General features: G+C 38.7%; 2 protein-coding genes across 5 annotated transcripts; one reads left to right on the forward strand and one right to left on the reverse strand.

Annotated features, from left to right (window-relative positions):
• Positions 1-2454: 2454 nt before the first annotated feature.
• Positions 2455-19642, reverse strand: CPSF2 (cleavage and polyadenylation specific factor 2). Of its 3 annotated transcripts, none has more exons than XM_030481793.1 (15): positions 18827-18976; positions 17991-18177; positions 16791-16950; positions 16597-16702; positions 14941-15070; positions 14496-14611; positions 13685-13872; positions 12989-13279; positions 11152-11252; positions 10617-10817; positions 9824-9976; positions 9001-9226; positions 7869-8168; positions 6795-6929; positions 2455-6689 (listed from the first exon to the last, which is right to left on the reverse strand). In XM_030481793.1, exons 2-15 carry the CDS (start codon positions 18137-18139, stop codon positions 6597-6599), a joined length of 2349 nt encoding a protein of 782 aa, XP_030337653.1. In that variant the 5' UTR covers positions 18140-18177; positions 18827-18976; the 3' UTR covers positions 2455-6596. The 3 variants fall into 3 exon arrangements, with proteins under 3 accessions (XP_030337653.1, XP_030337651.1, XP_030337650.1); XM_030481791.1 differs by lacking the exon at positions 18827-18976 and adding an exon at positions 18277-18570 and having other exon boundaries at positions 4863-6689; XM_030481790.1 differs by having other exon boundaries at positions 4863-6689; positions 17991-19642.
• On the forward strand, positions 18821-21536 carry NDUFB1 (NADH:ubiquinone oxidoreductase subunit B1). Of its 2 annotated transcripts, none has more exons than XM_030481808.1 (3): positions 18821-19151; positions 20054-20198; positions 21193-21536. In XM_030481808.1, exons 2-3 carry the CDS (start codon positions 20059-20061, stop codon positions 21227-21229), a joined length of 177 nt encoding a protein of 58 aa, XP_030337668.1. In that variant the 5' UTR covers positions 18821-19151; positions 20054-20058; the 3' UTR covers positions 21230-21536. The 2 variants fall into 2 exon arrangements, with proteins under 2 accessions (XP_030337668.1, XP_030337669.1); XM_030481809.1 differs by having other exon boundaries at positions 18890-19151; positions 20057-20198.

A 21536-nucleotide genomic window follows, 5' to 3' on the forward strand; every position in this document is an offset into this window, starting at 1 on the left:
CAGCACAAGTACCTGGCAGGTTCAGAAAACAGATTGGGCTCTTTATAAATGTAGTGCTAACTCATCTGATCCTACAAAGAGCAAAAAATTAAAACATTTACTATCTTCATACTGTTGCAAATCGCTGACCCATGGGCTAGCACAACAGCACAGAGCAATCTGGCAGGCTTTCAAATGCCAAGTCTGGCATGGTGACGGGCAATATGCTCTGTCAGCTGTGCAACTCCTTCAGGAGCTGCAAAATGGCAAAAAATAATTCCCTCATGATTTTCAAGGATAGTTCATCATTATGGCTTGCAGAGCACCTGCCACTAATTTATGAAGTATTGATCACATCAAGCTCAGGGGTTTTTCTCCATAGCAGCTAAACAAGTTCCCTGAAAACAACAGAAAACACAACAATATTGTCCTAATATATATAATTACTTAGATAAGCTCCAACTGTTGCCCCGGGCATGTGGTAAAATTGCACAATAGGTGGCAATATTATCGTATGTCCATCACTTCTTGCTACATAAACTACACCATGAAAACATTTTTCAGGTTCCTATTTTGAAGCATAAGCAATGGACCAGTTAGCTAAATGTGAGTAACCTTTCTTTTTTTTTTAACTTGAATAGTTAAGCCTGTTTCTGTCACTGTGTACTAGCAAACACAGAAATTAAACAGCTGACGGCTAGGCCTACTGAATTTTAGTGATGACTAAGTTCTATTTTTTATTTTTAAGGATCTTTCAAAATCCTGTAGAATTTTTCTATACAATTTGAGTGTTACTACTGATAAAGACCTATTACTTACCTGCTTCAGAACCATTTCTGAGAAATGCTGGTAGTAACAGCTGAAATGCGTGTACTATAAAACTTATCCAGATGGATTTGAAAGAGGGAAAAAAACCTCACCAAACCAAAACAAAAAACCAATTAACTTTGCAGCAATTACTGTAAAACATAAGGTCAGGCAAAGTCTTACCACTCATACCTGGCCAGTCACTTCTGAAGCCAGTTGTTCTTTCTACAAAAATATAAAAATCTGGAGAGGAAGCAGTAGTTTTTCCAGATTAGATTAACTGCAATGGTTTTACATAAAGCTACAACCTTAAACAAACCCCAATACAATGTCAGCTTTCAACTTCAAAGCTATTAATCTTTTTTTCTTTGCAGGAACTAATTCTCAGTGATCTAAGCTGGCTCACTCTAGATTAGAGTTCTTGTTCCCACTTACATAGCTGGAAAGCAGTCTAGAAAATGACTGTGCTGTGTCACAACATTATGGTTTAGAACTGCTGAGACAACTAAACCAGACTCCTTGCAGACAAGGCAAATGAGTTAAGTGACAACTCTAAGAAGGTATTGAAACCACCAGCTTGAGAAACTGATCACTCCAAGTGATGCTGCTTAACAGTTCTGTTGCTAAGAGTTTGTTCTTCATAACTGACACCTAAATATTCCTATAAACTGATTAGCCATAAACAAAGGAAACAATTTTGGTTGTACCTAAGAAAATCCTTTAACACATTGAAGATGGAAGTTACTTAGCTGCAAAGTTCTGACATTGTTACTTCACATTAATTATGCTTTAATTTCTACACCTTAAATACCAGCAAGGGCACCACAGTGATCACATGATGAACTCTTTCCATTGGATTTCCAAAATTTTCCGAAGTCAATTTTACAAAAACTGGTACCAACCTTAGGCTGAGATGGACAAAAAATTTGTGGTTTGGATTTTTTTCTTTTTAACAGAATTTACCATAATTGCAAATTTCTTTAGAACTATAGTCAAAAATACTTTTTAGAGAAGTTTTTAGCACTACAGAAAAACTGCACTGAAAATGAAAAATATTTACACAACTGAAATTGTGTACTTGCTCGTTATCAAAATTTGAGAATACCAGATTAGAAACTATACTTTTTGGCAGATGCTTAACTCATTATCATTCAGCTGTTGAACCACAGATCCAGCTGGCATCAACTAAGAGGATTATGCAACAACAGGCAGGTTATTACCACTTAAAGCTCATATACCAAACTTGCTTCTTCATAATGTTTTGAGTTTCTATGGATACTTCTTTACCTGAAAAACTGCCACATGGGCTACTGAAGTTCTACTAAAAAAAAAAAAAAAAAAAAAAAAAAAAAAAAAAAATGCAGTCTTTTTCATTTACTTCCTACCACAGTGGTAATATATAACCTATCGAGAAGAGTAAAACATAAGGTACACTGCACAAAACAATCTAGTTCTCCTGTATCTTAATATCTCCCATATTTATTCAACCTCCACACTCTCACTACGCATAAGAAAACATACTTGTCAATTAATAGATATTTTAATTACTACTTCTGTATTCCTCTTCTACCACAGTGAGCAAGCGTTACTGAGCTGAAAGGAGTGATCACTTACCAGGTGAACTGCAACCGCTCTTCAGAATTTCTCTGTCAGAAACACTGAGACACCTTTTAGGACAAGAAATCAAGAATTTTACTAATGTAAACAATTTAGAAACCCTAAGACAACATGCTCTTTCATCCCTTGGTTAATACTGGTTAAGCAGTAACAGTTCACAATATATACTGCTTATCGTGCAGTGAGGATGCAATTTTAGACCACCTAAAACATTCAGTGAAATATCTGCCCTGCTGGCAAACTTCCTGGAAGATGAGTTTCTATAAAAGATTGTGTTATTGTAATGGAAGTTTTCAACTCTACTGGAAGAAACAGAAGTACTCTTTTTTTATGATGAATACTGCTCACATAAACTTTGGCTATTTACCCTATTCTGTACTTGGAGGAAACAAGCCACACGATGGACTCCCATTTACAAAATAAATCCTAGTGATGTAAATTGTGATCTTTGTGTCATACTCCTTTTCCAATCAGAGTCTCAGAGAAGACTTAAGACTATTTGAAGCATTTTTTTAAATAAATTTCAGCAGGCAGTTTTAAAGATTATTTGATCTAGATTCATGAACCCACTTTGAACTACCATCAGTTCCTTATACAGTTTTCAGGTCAAGACCTAACATTCTGTTTACTAGATACTTCATCAGATTTGACTGCAGTATCTTCCCCAGCACCACCTTTATAAAACTATGAAAATATCTGTAAAAGCTATCAAACAGAATATTGTGCCATGTTCAGATCCTGACAGCAAGATTTCTTTTGCTAAAGTCTCAAAAATGTTAGTGGTTTAAGTGTTTTCCCTAGGCACTACACTCCCTTTTCCTAACCAAAACATTAATACATGTCATATGCCTTATCAATGAAATCTTGACTCTGTACTATGTAAGTGGTTTAGGGTACAACATCTGTAACAATTATTTGGGGGGGGGGGGGTGTGGGTGTTGGGAGGGTATCTTTTTGCTTGTTTATTCCAGATTAATAGTGTTTGACTGCGATTAAAAGCTAACACATACACAGGAGAATTCCTATATTTCCAAGGAAATTCTACCACCAAATATATCTCAAGTGCCCTTATGAGACTGTTTCAGTCTCTGACTGAATGCAGGGCATACCACCTTTCCGTTATTTTGAAACGTGGATATGGTTAAGTCTAAACACTGCTCAGGGAAGGAGAAGAAGATAGATTTTCAGCTCCAGTACATACTGTCAAAGTAGAATGATTAAAAATGAGACTGTCGCCCACAAAGTCATTTAACTTCAGGTTAAAGCTATGTTTAGACAACTGGAACAGCTTAACAATTCTAGAATTTTTTTTTATTATTAAAGAGTTCTGCCTCTACATTCCCTTAATCTTTTGGAATACATCTTCATATCCTACTATATAGGCACAGGAAGAAGAAAATACAGATAGCTGGGATTTACCCACGACTACTACAGACTTTGGGGGTTGGAGAAGGCAAGTTTCTGCCTTTCCAGCCTCTCTACATGCCTCTGGCTCTTCTTAGCTAAGGAATCCAAATTATCCAAGGCCCTTGGAAGGAAATACTTTTGAATGGTCAAAGTAAGTACCAAAACTAGGTTTGACTTGAAGTTAATATTCTTGGCCTCAAAAGCAATACAGCAAAGAGTAAAAAAGTGGTACCCCTTATCAAATTCTTACTCCTAGTGAAGAAATGGGAGAAGTCAGAGAATACAGCTTACAGTCCATGGCAGCACTGACATTTTGTGGAGGTAAGGGGAAATGAATCTTTCATTTCAGATACAAACAAGAACCAGATTAATAACTCTGAAGATTACACAGAGAAGTTCAATTATTGTTTAAAGTTAATCACAGTTAAGGAGGGGAAAAAAAAAAAACAACCAACCAAACAGAAAAACAATAATCTGAGAGCTAACAGAGGACTGCAAAATTCACGAGAATTTGCTTCAGTTCCACAAGTAATGAAAGCATCGCCAAGGAGCACACCTGCCCCACAGCACATATGCAGCCTGTCATGTGCTTACTACAGACCACCACCAAATTGTCCACAAAAAAACTCAACTTTCCCTAGTCCCAGCCCTCACATGACTAGAAAGCCCTGCATATCAGCTTTCTAGGTCTGATTTCAAGCCACACTTATGCTGAATAGACTGAAAAAGAACAGTTAGCTGGTCTGCTCACACAAAGGCTTAAGCCTATTCCTCAGTGATGGCACTAATTCAGGATTCTCCTCTATCAGAACACAGGAAACTTTAGTGACCAGTAACCTAAACTTTCCTTAAACTGCTGGATTTGAATCAACAGGTTAAAAAACCAAAACTGAGATATTTATGATCGTACTGTCTTGTCTTTATCCTTTTCTTAAGAACAGCACTATTTTTATTTCCTAAGGGATTTTTTCTTTATTAGTATATTGCATGCAGGTATGCGTGATCTCTGCCCACACTAAGCTCTCAAGTTAAAAGTCCTAAGGCCAATATAATCACGTACAAAATAACTCACTTTATAAAAGTTCATTAGTATCAGCAACAATACAATAGTATTAACCAACAAGCACCCAATATTGTATAGATTTAAATAGCATTGCTACAAACCAGCTACAACCCCGGAGCATTTCTATGAAGTTGTGGCTGTCAATGAAACAGAAAATAAATTAAAAAAAATAAAAAAGCAGCACATTGAGCCATTCAGTCATACCTAGCCAAGATTTGCTTTGTGTAACAAAATACGTTGTCACTGAGCATTCAATTTTTGAGGTTTTTACATTTTTAGCATATAGTTCTAGCAAGTGCTTGTTTTGTTTTTGTTTTGTTTTAACACAGTCTTCAGTTTTAAGTTACTATTTTAAACAGAATAGCCTGTAGATCAGAGAGAAAACTATTTCTCAGCAATACATGGCACAGTAAGTTATCTTTTCACTGAAAGCCCACAGGGCTATTTTTGCCACTTTTTCAAAAGGTTTTATTTAAACATACACACAGAGAGCACGTATTACATTGCTGTTGTATGTAAAAACAAGCAAGCAATGCTCTGCTGCCAAAGCTGATGGTTCACATGTGGACAGAGAAAAGAAGTATTAAATAAACTCTGAAGAGGCCATTTGCTTGCGTAAGTTCGTTTCTGAGAAATTAAGGCGCCCAAAACTGTGCTCATTTTCACCTAAAAACGTCAATTCCCAGCATCAGCAGCTACAGTAAATCCCACTGTCAACTAGAATGAAAAATGGCACAAAACATGCAAGTAGAATGAAACATGGCACAAAACCATTAAATACATCACATGAGTCAGATTTCAAGATACAGGATCTTCCTGAACTTGGCTCATGGCACTCTGAACAAACAGCACTGCATGGATAAAGCCTTTAGACTTTGAAAGTATTAAAGTCAGAACTCAGAAAAGATCTTATAGTTGGCATAATTTTGCAAAAGCTTGAAGTTGTGAATTCTGTAAGTCTGCACAGAAGTTACACTGAAGCACACAATTATTGGATTTTAAACTGCCCGACAATATTATCCAGTCATCTTAGAGTACCTTTCCACAGTAAATTTTTTGATATAGAATATGAAATGCTGTTCTGGCTCAAATCAGTAGGAGCAGATGCAACACCAAGATGCAGTCAGATTAACACTGGTGGAAAGTTAAACAAGTTTAGCTTCAAACGGCTATTAAAAACGTCCTTTAGCTAACCTCCATTTAAATGAACAAAACCCAAACAAAACAAACAAATGACACTTGACTGTCCTGCTAAATCAGAGTTATCAAAAAAACTCAACCAAACAAAAGAAAACCAAACCAAAAACCCCAACCGCACAAGACCCAAAAAGTACAAAACCAAAGCAACCCACGGTTCCCCATCTAATCTTATTTTAGGACAGAAGAATGACTTTGCTGTATTTTGTATTCTTTGGCAGGGAATCTATGAAGCCAAAACACATTCTGACAATTTGAACCTTTCCTGAGAAGGATTCATAATCATAAACTCATTTACTGTGTCTTACGTGGGAGACAGCAACGGTTTGAAAGTCAACAACATGGAATGTACCAACAGATTTATGAAGAATGACAAGTAGCAGTTATTTACATGTTCAGGGTAGTTAATTGTTCTTTAGGAATTAGGTTTCGCCTGTATAAATTAGAAAACTACAAAAAGTCAAAATTGGGAGAAGTCCCCACTGTCTTCAAAAGTTCAAGTAAAAACATCTTTGCAGCACTTTCCTTAGACAATAGCGTATTGCTCGTATAAAAGGTCTCTTATCCTATAGAAGTCTTGACAGAGACAGCCTTCCAATCCAATGCGCCCCGTTTCAGTCTGAAACAAAAGACATGTTTCAATGTATAACTTTTAAAATTGAGTTTCTCATTAGTGGAATTTGGACCATTATTCACCAAAGAGTTTCATACACAGAACACCTACCCTACGAACAGCCACCAGGTTGTTGCACACAAGCACTCCTCCTACAAATTCAGCTTGAATACCTTCTCGCAAGAGAACTTGCTTGAAGTCAGACAGCCTTGGCTCATTCATAAACACAGACTGATGTCCAAGAACCTTTAAACAACACACACACAATTAATACTTCTGCTACCAAATACCTTCCATTTTTCCCAAGATCTCCTCATCATTGTGTTGGCAGCAGTGTGGCCCTGACTACAGGACTACAAATGAGAAGATTGGTTCTATTTCTGTTCACCTGCAGCGAGACACCTCCAGGACAGGAAAGCCTCACAAGTTATGCATCAAGTAAAAGCACCAAAAAAAAAAAAAAAAAAAAATGTTCTTTCTCTGCTCACATATTGAAGACAAAGGGAAAGCTGTCACTGAAGATCCCTCTTCCAAGCCATGTTATGCCAGGGACAGAGCTGCAGTGAGCTGTACTGCTTATCAGTACATACTTCTATGATAGTTGTCATGAATTCTGAACGGACTTTAGAGTTGTCTCTTCATTTATCTAGCTCCTAGAACAGACTACATTTAGGACTGTGCAAGAGTATCTTAAAAAGCAATTCTAGGATTAGAAGGCATTGTAATCATTCAATGAAAAGACAAAAATACTATCTACTCACATGCAAAGTACTTTAAGAGTAAAGATAAATTTATAGAAGTCTCAAGTCACTACCAGAGGAGACATATGAATTTCGAAAGATCTGTATCTCAAGAACATGAAGTATATTCCATAGCATCAACAAAACATAACGAAATCCAAGAGTGACTAAATGCCAACTAATTTCCAAATCTGCAAGTACTAACTACAAATATGAAAAACACTAATTCAAATCTTATCTTCATAAATAGGTAGTACTGTATGCTATGCACTGTTACGAACAAAGAACAGTACCAGGTTTAACAAAGAGAACCAAAGATGAAAATCCAGTTTTAGTTAGACTTTCATTTGAGTAAGATCAGAGTATCAACCTCTAGGCACTAGAAAAAGTCAAATGAATACAGAGCTCTTCAAAAAAGAAGCACAAATCAGCGTAACTTCTGTACCTCATGGGGTGGCAGAGGTTCCAAAGTAGGAATGATCTCGCTCTCCTCACACATCTCCTTGTCATCATCACCAAAGAGGCTTTTCATGGCCTTCTGTTGTGCAATGACACTAGAATCTGAAGAAGGCACATCCACTTGCATCTCTAAGTCTTCATCTTCCCTCAGCTCCCCCTCTTCCAAAATAACTCCAGTATCCACTTTCGAAACCCGCATGTCCAGAACACCATCTATCCAAGCCAACTCAGCATCCTTGGCTTTACAGAACTGAAGGGAGCTGACAAGAGAATCTTTTAATCTGACCTGGGTTGCACAAAATTAAAAAGAATTATTAGTTTGATGGAAAACACAGAATTCTTATTTTAAGCTTTAAAACAAACAAAGAAACAAAAAACCAAACCAAAACAAAAAAAAGGCAGTTTTGCTCTCACTGTCTCTCCACATAGGTTTGATTCATACTCTTTTGGGGCAGGAAAGGAAGGAACTGGTATCAGCAAGGCAAGATAGTCTATACTTGCAGAATACAATTTGTATAACCCTCGTGTTACTCAAAAGGAGTGAAGATCAATACCTTTAAAGAACCTATATGACTGCAAACTTGAGTTAAACGTAAAGCAAGAGCAATCAATTCCTTTTAAAAGATCAGAAATCTTTTTTTGTGGCCAAGAAGTTCCTCAGTTGGCTGTAGTAAATGTAAGGAAAGTTTCTATAGATACATTTAGGTTACTGAACAGCAGTTCCAAATTTCAACCCTCCAAAAAAAAGCAATTAATGTTTTATTGTAAGAAGGGATGTCATAAATATCAGATTCTAAAGTGACCAAAACATTACCTTACCCTGATTACTCTGGTGCATTCCAGGACCTTAATCCATTAAATAAAGCCCTACTCTGAAAGACTGTTATTCACATGAGATTGTGCACAATCCCCATACCAGAATGAAGCTGTATGCAGGATACTACAACTATCCATCTGCAGCACAGCCCGATAAAAAGACACTGGGATTCTGATACCCCACTTGTACCTATTATTTTCTAATTCTATGTCTCAACTGCACTTCATCTGTTCAGAAAGCTTCAAACAGAAAAACAAACTAAAGCTAGTAGTTACACAACTAACAAATTCCACTACCTTACCTGGTAAATGTGAGTTTCACTGGTTGCATCTACAGTTTCATGTAGTTTTGGCATATAAACTTTAATATCTTTTCCACCAAAAGCTCTGCAACATTCTGCAAGGTCCTGACTGGCCTCAGGTGGTCCATGGACAATGATCAGTTGTCTTGGTTTCATTTGGTTAATAATTTTCTTAATTGAGTCGCCATCTGAGCGTCCTTCATAGTCAATATATGTAACTCTGGCTCTAGTTTGAATTAAAAAGCCCAAGAACATCATTTTTTAGTTTAAAAGATTAAACCTTCAAGTGCTCCAAAATATTTCATTTAAAAATGGAATATATCTTGAAATTATTCTACATCAGCAAAAGCTGCCAGTACAAGATATATTATCAGTCAGTAAAATACAGAATTGTCAAATATCAGCGTGTATGTGCATTTAACACTATAAGTTCTCAAAATTCACTCACAGTTATCCAAAACATGATAAGCATATTTGAGTAAGTTCATATTTAATAATATGATAAATGAACATTTGAGTATCTATACTAACATACTATTGTCTGTTCTTCCTCTTTCACTTCTCTCCATCAGACAGGGAACAAACTGTGAATTTTTTGAGAGGGGAATCATTAAACTCTGTATCACGCCCCAGGAAAGCCTAGTAAAAAACTAACTTAACTTGGGGGACAGGGGGAGGAGGCACACCAAAACCAAAACAACAAACCAAACCAAAAAGCAAGCCCTTTCCCACTTCCTTAATTCCAAACTAGCCTTTTACCCAATTTGCACCGTACCCATGCCACCATTCCAGCAGAACTGACAAGAACAACAAAGTCACTCACTTAATTTCCATCGATTCTGTAGCAGAAATACATTTGGTAGGAACATCTGATAAATCCTGGTCCATAGGCTCTTCTCCATTTGTCAAACCAGATTCTAATTTGCTTTTTTCTTCTTCTGTTGCTTGAAGTTCTGGAACTAGAAAATCCTCAGGTCTAAAGAATGAAAGGCATTTTGCTTTTAACAGTCTTACAGTGAAACCAAAGCACTACATGATGTAAAAAAACAAACAATGCTGACTATTACTACTTAGATGTTTTATAATTTTTATTGCCAACAACTGCCTTCAATATTTCCATATTTGAACAGAGCTCATTTTGGAAAATATCACCTTCCTATCTTAAAGAACCTTGGTATCTTGGGAAATCCTGCAAAACTGAGGTTTTCTAGCAAGTATTCCTTACACAAAAAAACCAAAAATCGCTAGATTTTTCAAGGATTAACAATATTCTTTCCCATCATTATAAATTTATCAAAATTATGTGTAATTTAATGCAGAAAAATAGTCCAAGTTATAAAACAAAACGAAACTTTTCTCAAAAAAAAAAAAAAAAAAAAAAAAAAAAATCTGGAGTGGAAACACATCCAAACAGGTGTGAACACAGGCCAAGGATCAGGACTCTGCAGCTTCAAACCTATCATGAGCTTCCTGTGAGACTTAGTGCAAACTATCCTAACTGTGGTTGAAAGAGCATGCAAGAGGGGTGCAAAAGAGACAAAATTGTAATTTTTATTACTTCTATTTTTGAAGTATTTCATAGCTACTACATGTCAGTATGCATTCCCACCACATACTTGATAATCTCGCCATATTCATCCCATTTAATTCTTTCTTCAGGGGCTGGAAACATTGGATAAGACTTCTTTGCCTGCTTGAAGAAGCTTCCTTTCCGGCTACCTTCACCTTTCATCATCAAATCATGTTTGGTCTTATGCACAGTTGGCTGATCAATATCCTCTTCAGCATCACTCTCATCGCTAGAATCGATATCTGCCCTGAAATGACATTCCAAAAAACCTAGCATTTTTTTCATTCAGGTTTAATGTTACATAAACACTCTGATTGGAAAATAACAGTTAACGTAACACTAACGAAGGACAAGAGCAATTTCTGCATCTGAGAAAGAGCTCACAGTCAAAGGGCAAATGAAACAGGTCTATCATAACACCAGATTAAAGATATCTACTCCCAATTCCTCTGTGCCTTCAGACAAGTCTATCAAAACTATGTTTTTCATTTACCCCTGTAAACGGTTGAAGAGCAGAATGTTCACAGAGAAATCTCAGCTCTGACCATAACAGCAAATGCAAGAACAGCCAGTATACTTACTCTTTAGACTGTTCTAACTTCTTAGCTGCTTCTTTCTTTAGTTTCTCCTTTTCTAGGTATTCTTCAAGTTCTTTTCCTTCCAACTTGACACGTTTCCTCAACTGCATAGGATTAAAATTAGTATTATGTGAGTAGCTGACATGACTTTAATACCCTTCCTACACGCTGCTGACAAGAATATTCGTATTTAAGTACCGAGGGCAAGTACAACTTGTATGTCACATACAATGCAAGATTATGCGAATGTGTGGCGCGTCAGTATAGCAAAATCATGACAATGTTACCTATTAGTAGATTCTACTTTAACAGAAAAGCATTTCTAAAAGTATTAAAATCAATTAGCTTTACAAAAATTTCTTAAAACATCTTCAGGAAATCTCTCTCCAACAAGGGAATGCAAATACTCTGAGATAAGCAGTATTTATTTCTTGTATCACTACAACATAGAATCATAGGTTGGAAGGGACCTCAAAGATCATCTAGTTCCAACCTCCTGCCATGGGCAGGGACACCTTCCACTAGACCAGGTTGCTCAAAGCCCCATCCAACCTGGCCTTGAACACTTCCAAGGATGGGGCAGCCACAACTTCTCTGGGCAACCTGTGCCAGGGCCCCACAGTAAAGAACTTCTTCCTAATATCTAATCTAAATCTACCCTCACCAAACCAGAAGAACCTGGCAAAGTCATACTAGCAAGCAAAATAATAGTAAATTTTATTTCTTGTTTACTGAAAATCAAATCAGAGTACAAGTCACTTTGAATAATGCTGAATTCTAGTAATAGTCTAATACTGTAATTCAATGCTTCCAATCCAACCTAAAACTAAACCAAAGCTGCATCATCAGGATTGTAATTACCATGGTGATCACAAGGGACTCCCATAAACTGACAATGCTTACACCGAGAGAAGTAGACACAGGTATACAAATTACTGAAAATAATTTTAAAGTATGAATAACAATTAAGTGTGTCCTAATTCCTAACTTTTACTTATCTTTCCAATTCATGGAGGGGATATATTATAATTTGAATTTATTCTTCCTTTATCCAAAACTGGCATAGGAATTGGAATACAAAAATGGTCAGGGACATTTTTCCCCCCCTTTTTACTTTTTTTTTCCCGTGGAAAAGTAGTAAGCCAGAAATTCTGCTGGACTACGACATCCCACATTAAAGTTAGTGCTGCTAGCATGATCTAGAGCCAGCTGAGGGTCTGACCTCTTTTTTCAACAAGTGGCCAGATCCTGCCAGGGTAGAGGAGCTGGTATATGTGCTACTTCATGGTGCAATAGCAGCCATAGAAGGGCTACAGGTTGCAACTCTGACTATAAAACTGAATCTTATTTTGGAGAGGGCAGCTGGGGAGCTGCAGGGTGGTGGCTACAACTGGTGGCTGGTGGGGTGCAGAAACCCATACGGGTTTATGGTTGGACTCAATCTTGGAGGTCTTTTCCAATCTAAATAATTCTATGATTTTCTGCCAAGAATAACCCATCGTATATTGTGATCTGTATGTCAATTGCAAGCAGAATTTCTTCTATTATAACAATACCAGAGTGTTTTCTAAAGATAAATATTTAAAAGCAACTTCATGCTCATCTCTATGAAGAATTCGTTTTGCCATACCACCAAAAAGCATTTTGCTGTTCCTAGTATGAGACTCACTTTTATCCAAGTCTATCCACAATTGGGTAAGGATGCAACATACTGATTTCAGATTTCCCTCTGCCACTAGAAGTGTTTTCCGTAGGTCAAAAAAGGAAATAAGCTCAGTTTTGCTCAAATTGCCTCAGATGGCCCACAGTAAAATCACTGAGATATACAGACACCACTTACCTCAATATCTATAACTTTCTCAGAAGGATTATCAATCAGGAATCGTGCTAATGTTCCAGGTGTAGTGCGGTAGGTTAAAATTATAGAGTTTTTGGAATCCTGGCACCACTGAATGAAAAGATCTCTAGAAAACCCACACTCTAAGTCAGGCTGACTGGCAAGAACAACTTTTGGACTCGGCACTCGTGCCAGATCAGACAAACTATGGCATAAGGAGAGATGGCGGAACTGAAAAGGGTTGTTTCTCTTGTCTTCAAAGCACCTCATCAACTTGTCACTCATCCATTCAACCTAAAATATGCATTAAGAGAAAGTTATTTATAAGAATACAAGTTCTACAATAAGGTACAAACCTGATAGGAAGTACAGGATGAAATATGCACCTGAAACATGCCTCTTGGCAAGTGCAGAAATAATGCTGAGCATAAACAACACAGAAGCAAGTACTTTAACTCCTCTTCTTAAAGTTATAAACGATGCTAATTAGTATTGTGATAAAAACAAAAATGAGTATTAAGAAACACGCTCATAGCCATGACTGCATTCTGTGTCACTTCGTCGAAAGATCTGAGACACAAACACGCACTGTAGAAAGAGGACAACACCCAGTATTTACTCATCCTTTACAGTTAAACATCTTTTTGCATACATGTTCCATTACCCTCATCACAATTGCATTTTAAAATCAGAACAAACCTGTGATTTAGAAAACTCCACTACATTGTAGCTGACATTATTCAGAAGTGCCAGGGAGTAGACTCCTAATCCTGCATCCTTCGTTCTCCAGATCTGATCAAGGAGTTGAGCAAGCTCCAGAACTCTGCCTGCTGTATCCACCGCTATTAACACATTGCCATCACCTCGCAATGTCTCCAAAACATTAGCTAAGAAGAATTAAAAACAAAACAAAAGCCTACTTATACTTTGAACCAAAATTAGGATGTTTGTAGCTTGTTTTTGTTTGTTATATCCACTAGCAATCATAATCAAAGCATATTGAACACAGAAGTAAATTAATCTTCAAGAGATCCAAAGCCACATTTCCACCAATATCGAAGGGAACTGGAGTTTTCTTCGTAGCTCTGAAGATCTCACTGTCTTGATACTATTTTTTTTTTTTATTAAAAAAAAAAAAGTAACACCACACACACACCCCCCTCCCCCCAAAAAAAACCACACCAAAAACCCAAAACAACCAAATAAAACCAAAAGGATGTTTAAAAAAAGAATGTGCTGAGAAAGGTCATTTAAAAATCCCTTAAGAGATTAGTTAACAGTTAATTAGTTAGATACTGGGTGAAATACACTGTTTTCAAGTATGTTTTATTATTTTCAGGAAAATGTTTAACCCAAAGGATCAGTATGACCAGAAAAGAGCAATTGAAAATTTGTTACATTTTAATAAAGGTTCTTAGTTTGGATGCTGAGGAATTTCTCATAGAAAAACAACTGACAGTAGCTAACGAATCACATTACTGCTGTTTTCAAGCCCAAACACAATACATACTCAGTAGCTGTTCATCCCTTTGCTTCCTCCTGGGTTGTACATAAGTAGCATTAAATGAATCTGTAATAAGTAATGAAGGCCTGCTCAGCATTTCCAAGGAACATCCATTCAGATGACTGTGGAAAAAATGCAAAATCTCACTTTTTTGCATTTCTGTTTTATAAGAAAAAAAAAATAAGGCAGCTAGCTTCCAGATACCTGCATGTACAGAAATCAAACCCCTCAGGAGCAGAATGTTTCCTGCTTCAATCTTACAAATAAATAAAATTGAGTGGAATATAGAAATCCAGAGTTAATGCTTGTTTCAGACTGATTAATCTGAATACAAGTAAAATTAGTGCTCTCATAGAGCTGGAAAGGCACTGCTATTCTATACCTGCTTATCATACACTAAATGATGTACATCTAACACAACTTTTAATACGTATTGCTATGTTAAACTTACATCTCCCTCTTGTGGTTGAAATCAACTGCATAAACAATTTCTTCCTCTCCATCCTTGACAATCTTCCAGATTGTGCCTCCTATCATGTGTCCAGCTGGCAATGGCGTGATTGACAAACCATGTCCTTTGCCTACAGAAGTTTTCAATATTTTAGATACATGTATTAACATCCATTACTCTGAATAAGTGAGTAATTCTGAACAACTGCAGGCCAAAATTATTACTGGGGGAAAAAAGTCAAATGAAGTATGAAAAAAATCAGTAACATATCTGTCCTTCCCATGTAGCCAGTAACTTCGAAATTTTTTGCGGTACACTTCTATTCAGCCTCCAGAAAAAGAAAGTGAAGATCACTTCTTTCCCCCACTGATACTGAGAGGCACTAAGAGCTGCTCTAACTGTAGACCTAAACAACAGTAAATTACGTAACAAAAATATCACAGGAAAGCGGGTACTCTGGTGCAAAACAGACCCCTCTCTAGGGCAACACAAGATGCTTACTATATCACTGGCTGCCTAAGTAATTACAAAAACACATACACATTACACAAACTGGGAAGTTTTTCAGAATGACAAATATGCAAATCAAACCGGGAAAAGTGTTCATGTGCTGCAGTCAGGGATGATGGATCTTTTCAGTACTTAATGCCTTTTTTAATGCATTGCTGCTCCTTGATGTTGCTGCTAACCTGTACTGTTGCCAGAGTAAAATGAGACCACTCATGACTATTACTCACTGACTTCACTGCATGCCACCAACTTGAACAGAAGTGCACAGTTTTAATAATAATTAAAACATACATTATCTTCTTAGATGCATCCATCGAGTCTTTTCAAATCAACTTACGCTAAATATGAAAAAGAAGGTTTTTTAAGAAACACTCTAGAAAAAGTGGTTCACTAAGATTACTTTTAAGATGTAAAAGTTGGCAGCACAAACATAGCCTTGCTACACGTATCTTGAGAAAGGGTCAGCAGCCTTTCAAGGATGGCATCCCGTTTCTGTTTTCGAAATTACAGGGCAAGTATTTTGGCAAGCAGCATTCAGGAATTGGGAGATACTGCATCTGAGACAAGCTGCTGGTGGTTAGCTTGTATGTGTCTGTTCAAGAACAGGGTTTCCAATTCATTCTGATCTTTGAATTAAACAAGAGTGAGAAGCTGCTGATCTTCTGGATGCCACAGCTCCTAGCAATAAGCTACACTGAATATCATAGAGAGCCAGTGAAGACCCCCTCTTTTAAGTCATCCACATGCTGTAACTTAACCTCTGCAACTTATTCATTCTCTAGAAAGCTTTCCTTTGTGTTACTAGTTATTGAAGAGTTCTGAGCTATCTACCACTAGGCATGAGTACTGGCTTTGAGACAATAGCAGGAAGACTTACAAAAACAAAGAGGAAAAAAGGTCTAAATATGCTTTGGCATGACCTCATCCTCATTAAGTGGAAATTCTACCCATTTCCATGCACCGTTACTGAGGAAAATGTTCAGCTGATATAGATTGATAAAAGGCTACTGACATCAGCCCTGCAAAATGCACATGTCAAAACTGACTCCCTTTAAAAAAAAAAAAAAAAAAAAAAGACACTTTAACTCTTAGTGAAAGACAACAGTCATTAAAAATCATTTAGTGAAACTTGGGTGACAACTTTACCTTTCAAGTTCACAATCTGAGAAAACTTCAGCTGTTGTATCTTATCAAAGGCTGCATCTACATCATCCAATGTAAAGAGTGTGAAATCTTCGGTATTATGGCGGGACTAAAACAAATAAGAAGTATGGAGCATTCAAGAACCTGAGCACTCTACCATATCGATGTTGCATACGAAAGTATCAACTTAAACATACCTGGTAGAGATCATACATGAACATCTGCCCCATTTTATAAACAGGAATAGTTGCATAAATGGCACAATTCAACCCCATTTTTCCAACCGCGTATGGAAGCGCACCAAGGTGTAGAGGGTCAGGATGAGAAAGAAGAACAGCATCAACCTGGTGTACATGTCTACAAAAAGAGGACAACAGAAGTTGGCGAAAAGAGTTCTGTATGGTGTTATATACTCCCTATTACAGCTATTTTGAGAATACATACACAGCCTGAAGGCCAAACAAGAAAACATAAATCCTTCCAAGTTCAGAACGAAGTTTTTAAAATCACCATTTAAAAGTTACAGATATTTCCAAATGTTCAAGTACTAAAACTGCAAATGAATTCTGAAAACATGATTTCAAGGTCTGGAAGACATACATTTCACGTCAAATTCTTGACTAGAAAGACCTTAATATATACCTGGACACCAGAAAGTGCATTAACTGAGGGGCCAAAAATATTACCAGTGCAGACATGCTACAAATTGTTTATATGCCTAAAACCCAAAACAGACTACAGCTTTCTTCTGGTGAGAAAAACCCATTGGGCCAAAGACACAATACTCAAATTGATAAGGATAAAATCAAAACATATTTCTTTAAAAACATAAAAGTCAAAAACTTTATTTAGGAAAAAGCGCACATGAATTTGGGGGGGGTTATTCATTTAAAAACAGAGTATTTCTTCCTTGCAAAGTGTTGCACAAAATAAAAATCAGACTAAAAGCTTACTACCTAGCATAATTGAAAAACTTAAGGGCATAAAACATACGCAACAAGTGAAAATACAAGCAGGGCTGAAAGCTTTTTGTTCCCTCACATTGTAACTGGGGCACACACATTCTTCTCAATGGTTGTTACTAAAAAGGGATTTTATCTGATTGCTTCACAGATAAGACTCAAAAAAATTTATAAATTATCCTAACTACATAACAATTCTTAGTTAAGACATCAAACACTACAAGTGTGTCAACGCTAAAAATGTATACCTATAAAAACACATCACAAAGCTTAGTTTCTTTCAGGAATTGCCATAGTTCAGCCCTAACCTTGCAATCAATGCTTGCATCAAAGCTCCTTGCTTTGGATTTCACATCACCATACACATACCATTGCATGGTATTTCAAAAACTTTTCAGACCTATTAAAAACAAGTGTATGAACTGAACTACTTACTTTTTTAGAGAATCTATAATATCCATAGAAAAGTTTTCATCCCAGCCACAGTCCAAAAGAAAACGAAATTCATCTACTTGCAACAGATAGCAAAGGGCAGATTCCTCCTGCACTCCTGAAAGCGTAGTCAACTTGATAATCGATGTCATTTTCCTCTCCCAAGTGTTTAACCTCCAACAGAACTAATCTGAATGGGGGAAGAAAACGTTTCATTGCCTAAGCCAAAGCAAAAGTCTATTTAGGCCTAACTTCATTCATTTCTCAGAAAACTCACGCTAACAGCTACGGAATATTTATTAAGCCTCGGATATTAACTTGATCGTTGTAGGTGTTTTGTTATTAGAAAGAGGATATTTTTACTATTAAAATAAAAAGGATCACTCAGAACAGCACAGTTAACAGTAGCAGCTCCCTGCCGAGGGCCGGACAGGAGCACTCGGACACGGCGCATCCAACGCTTCGGCCCCTCAAGCCCAGCGACTGTCCGAGGGGGGCCCAGCCCGAGCTGGAATCCAGCACGGGGCGGGCCGGGAGCTCCGCACGGCGGCTCCAGCGCCCCACCGCCAAGACAGCGGCCTGACCCTGAGGAGATAAGCCTCGCCAACTGGGCCCGACATTAAGCGAGCAAGCCCTGCGCCCACTCCAGTCCCCAGAAGAAAAGGAGGACGAGAAGAGCGAGCTCGGCTAGGATAAAGCTGAGCGCTTCACGCCTCAGCCCCAGCCTCAGCCTCAGCCTCAGCCTCGGCCCCAGCCTCGGCCCCAGCCTCGGCCCCGGCCCCGGCCCCGGCCCCGGCCCGAGACCGGCTCCCCGCGCAGGGGCGCATTCCGTTCCGCACCGCGGCCCGCAGCGCTGCCCGCCGAGCAGCCGCCTCCGCCGCCTGCCCCGAGCTCCGCCCGCGCGCCGGCCTCCCTCAAGCCCACCGGGGCGCGCGGCCGCCGCTTCCGGCCCGCGCAATACCCTCCACCACTCCGCGGTAGGCGGGGAGAAGGAGAGGAAAGGTGGAAGGGCAACGGACGGCACCACCGCGAGGCTGCCGGGGGGTGCAGTCCTCCTCCCCCTCTCCCTGAGCGGGCGGTGGGCTCTCCCGGCCTGCTCGCGCCGCCTGCTGCCCATTGCCCTTGGTGTGGCCGCTGCGCGGGGCCCGGCGGCAGCTAGGAACGGTAACGGGGGGGCTGCGGGGGGCGGGAGCTGCTGAGGGGCAGTTTCGGTGTTCCCGGCGTCAGCCTTCCCCGGGAGCGCCTCGCCCTGTCCCCTGTCCCTTCGGCCGGGACACAGGGCGGGATGCCCTTCAGCGTGAGGGGCCGGAGCGCCCTTCAGCCCCGCGGCGTTATAGCGTCTTGTCGCTGCGGGCACGGGCGTGCGGGCGACGGTGGGGTCCGCAGGCAGGCTAGGGGCAGCGGAGCCGGGAGGTTGGCAGGGCCCTCTCCTGGATCACTGTCGTGAGCGCCGGCCCCAGCCGCCATGGCGGCCGCCTGCGGTTTGGGGGGTGCGAGCAGCGGCGTCGGTTCTGTCCGTTCTCTGGGACTAGTATGTAGCTCTGAGCTCGCAGCTGTGACTTCCGTGGTGTATCTTAGAACTTGCCACAAGACGTTAATATTAGCCTTGCTTAGGTTGTAGAAGCTCGCTGGGCTTTAGAAATGCCCTTTCTTCCTTGCCTGTCAGTTCACCACTGAATGTACAGCTTAACTTCAGTCTTGTTACAGGTAATAAAGTGTCTGTCTACAGGAGTTTAGGAGGTAAACGCATTTGTTAGAGTAACTTTAATGGGTAAGTTACTCTAGAACATATAAATAGAACTATTTCACCAGGGATATCTTAAAAGACGTGTTGTGGTTCTCTCACATTTTAGGATAAAACTCTATTCCCCAGGGCCGAGTTAGGATTATTTCCAAGAAAACTGTAAGGATTTGAGAACAGCATGTGTCTTGTAGGAAGTGTTTGATGGCCCTCGAGTTTTATTCTGCTATTGTAGGATCCTAGTAAGTGAGATTAAAGATGCCAGGTATGCAACAGTATTATCAGTATTATTAATAACCCTCCTCTGTTACGCTTTTCTCTCTAGCAGCCATGGTGAATTTTGCCCAAGCTCTGCGTGATCACTGGGTTCACATCCTTGTTCCCTTAGGATTTGTGGTTGGATGCTATCTGGACAGAGTGAATGATGAAAAACTAGCTGCCTTCAGAAACAAGAGCTTATTATATAGAAGGTCTGTTTTATGTTATTTTGCAAAGTGCTTCTCTGCCCTTTTTGAGAGTCTTAAGTATGAAAAAGCCCCATCCGTGTCAAAATGTTAAAGGGAAGAAAGGCCTAAAAATTTCAGCAAGCATTCAGGAAGGGTTTTAGATTACTAAAGCCCCCTGACAACTGGGGCTTTAGGAGCCATCTTAGTCATGAAAGAAAGGATCACTAAGTACTTTTATAAATCTGTGTCATTTGAAAATAATAACCAAGTTTTTTAAAATTAATACATTTATGTTGGCAACTGCTGTGTCTTCACTGAAGGATGTGATTATAGACACTGATCAGTTTGGGCTTACTGGCTGACCTCTGGGGGAGAATTCAGATAATTTAATGCATTGGCTCAGCTCTATCACTTCTAATTCTGTATTAGACTGGAGAGTTAACAAAACAACAGGAAAAAAAATCATGCTGCTTAGCATGAACCGAAAATGTTATTATCAGTTTGCAGGTGGATTTTTCTTTTTTTTTTTTTAACTCTGGTCTCACCTGAATTAGTTAAGGAAGTAAGTTTATGACATAATCCACCCCATGGCACCTTTGTTACTGCAGTTGCTGGGGAAGTGGGGCTGGTATTTCAGCTTCTGGCAAAAATCCCCTCTTCTTTCACACCCTAGTTCTCTTCCCACTAAAGTAATGAATTTTTGTATTTAAAAGAAGTAGATTTTTTCCTTTTGGATCCCATTATGTAGAAAGTGTGTTAACTCCTTAGAGGTCAGCAGTGTCAAGCTTTCATTTAAATGAATGGGAGTTAAGAGGACTCAATACCTTGAAGCTTTGGAAACAAAAGAGGAAGTGTATCAATACTGAACAATTTTTAACTGACAACAGTTGCAAGGAAAATTAAATTTATACATCACTCTCAAAATTAAGGTATTGTAGAATAATTACATTTATTAGTAAATGTTCAACAAAAATTATCCCAATTTTAGTCTCTCCTCTGTATTTTTGTTTCCACACAGGGAGTTGAAGCCTGGTGAAGAAACTACATGGAAATAAAGGCTGCAGATGAAATAGGGAACTTTTTTTTTTTTTTTTGATTTATCATCTTATCTCACTCGTTGCAATAATTGGGTTATGGGTTTTACCTTGGGAGAATACGTGAAGTATGAAGAAGGACAACTGCAATTCATCTGTGCTAGCTTAATTTTCAATCTGACCTTTCAGAAGATGTTTTAATTACATGACTAATACATGTCCAGGAGTTCTCTTAGTCCATAAATATTGAGAAGCATTTGACCTCAGAAGTCGTACTCTGGAGGGGAAAGGAAGAACTGCATAATAAAGAAAAACTATGCAAAAACTA

This window comes from Strigops habroptila, chromosome 4, assembly GCF_004027225.2.
Source record: "Strigops habroptila isolate Jane chromosome 4, bStrHab1.2.pri, whole genome shotgun sequence".
Classification (NCBI taxonomy): Eukaryota; Metazoa; Chordata; class Aves; order Psittaciformes; family Psittacidae; genus Strigops; species Strigops habroptila.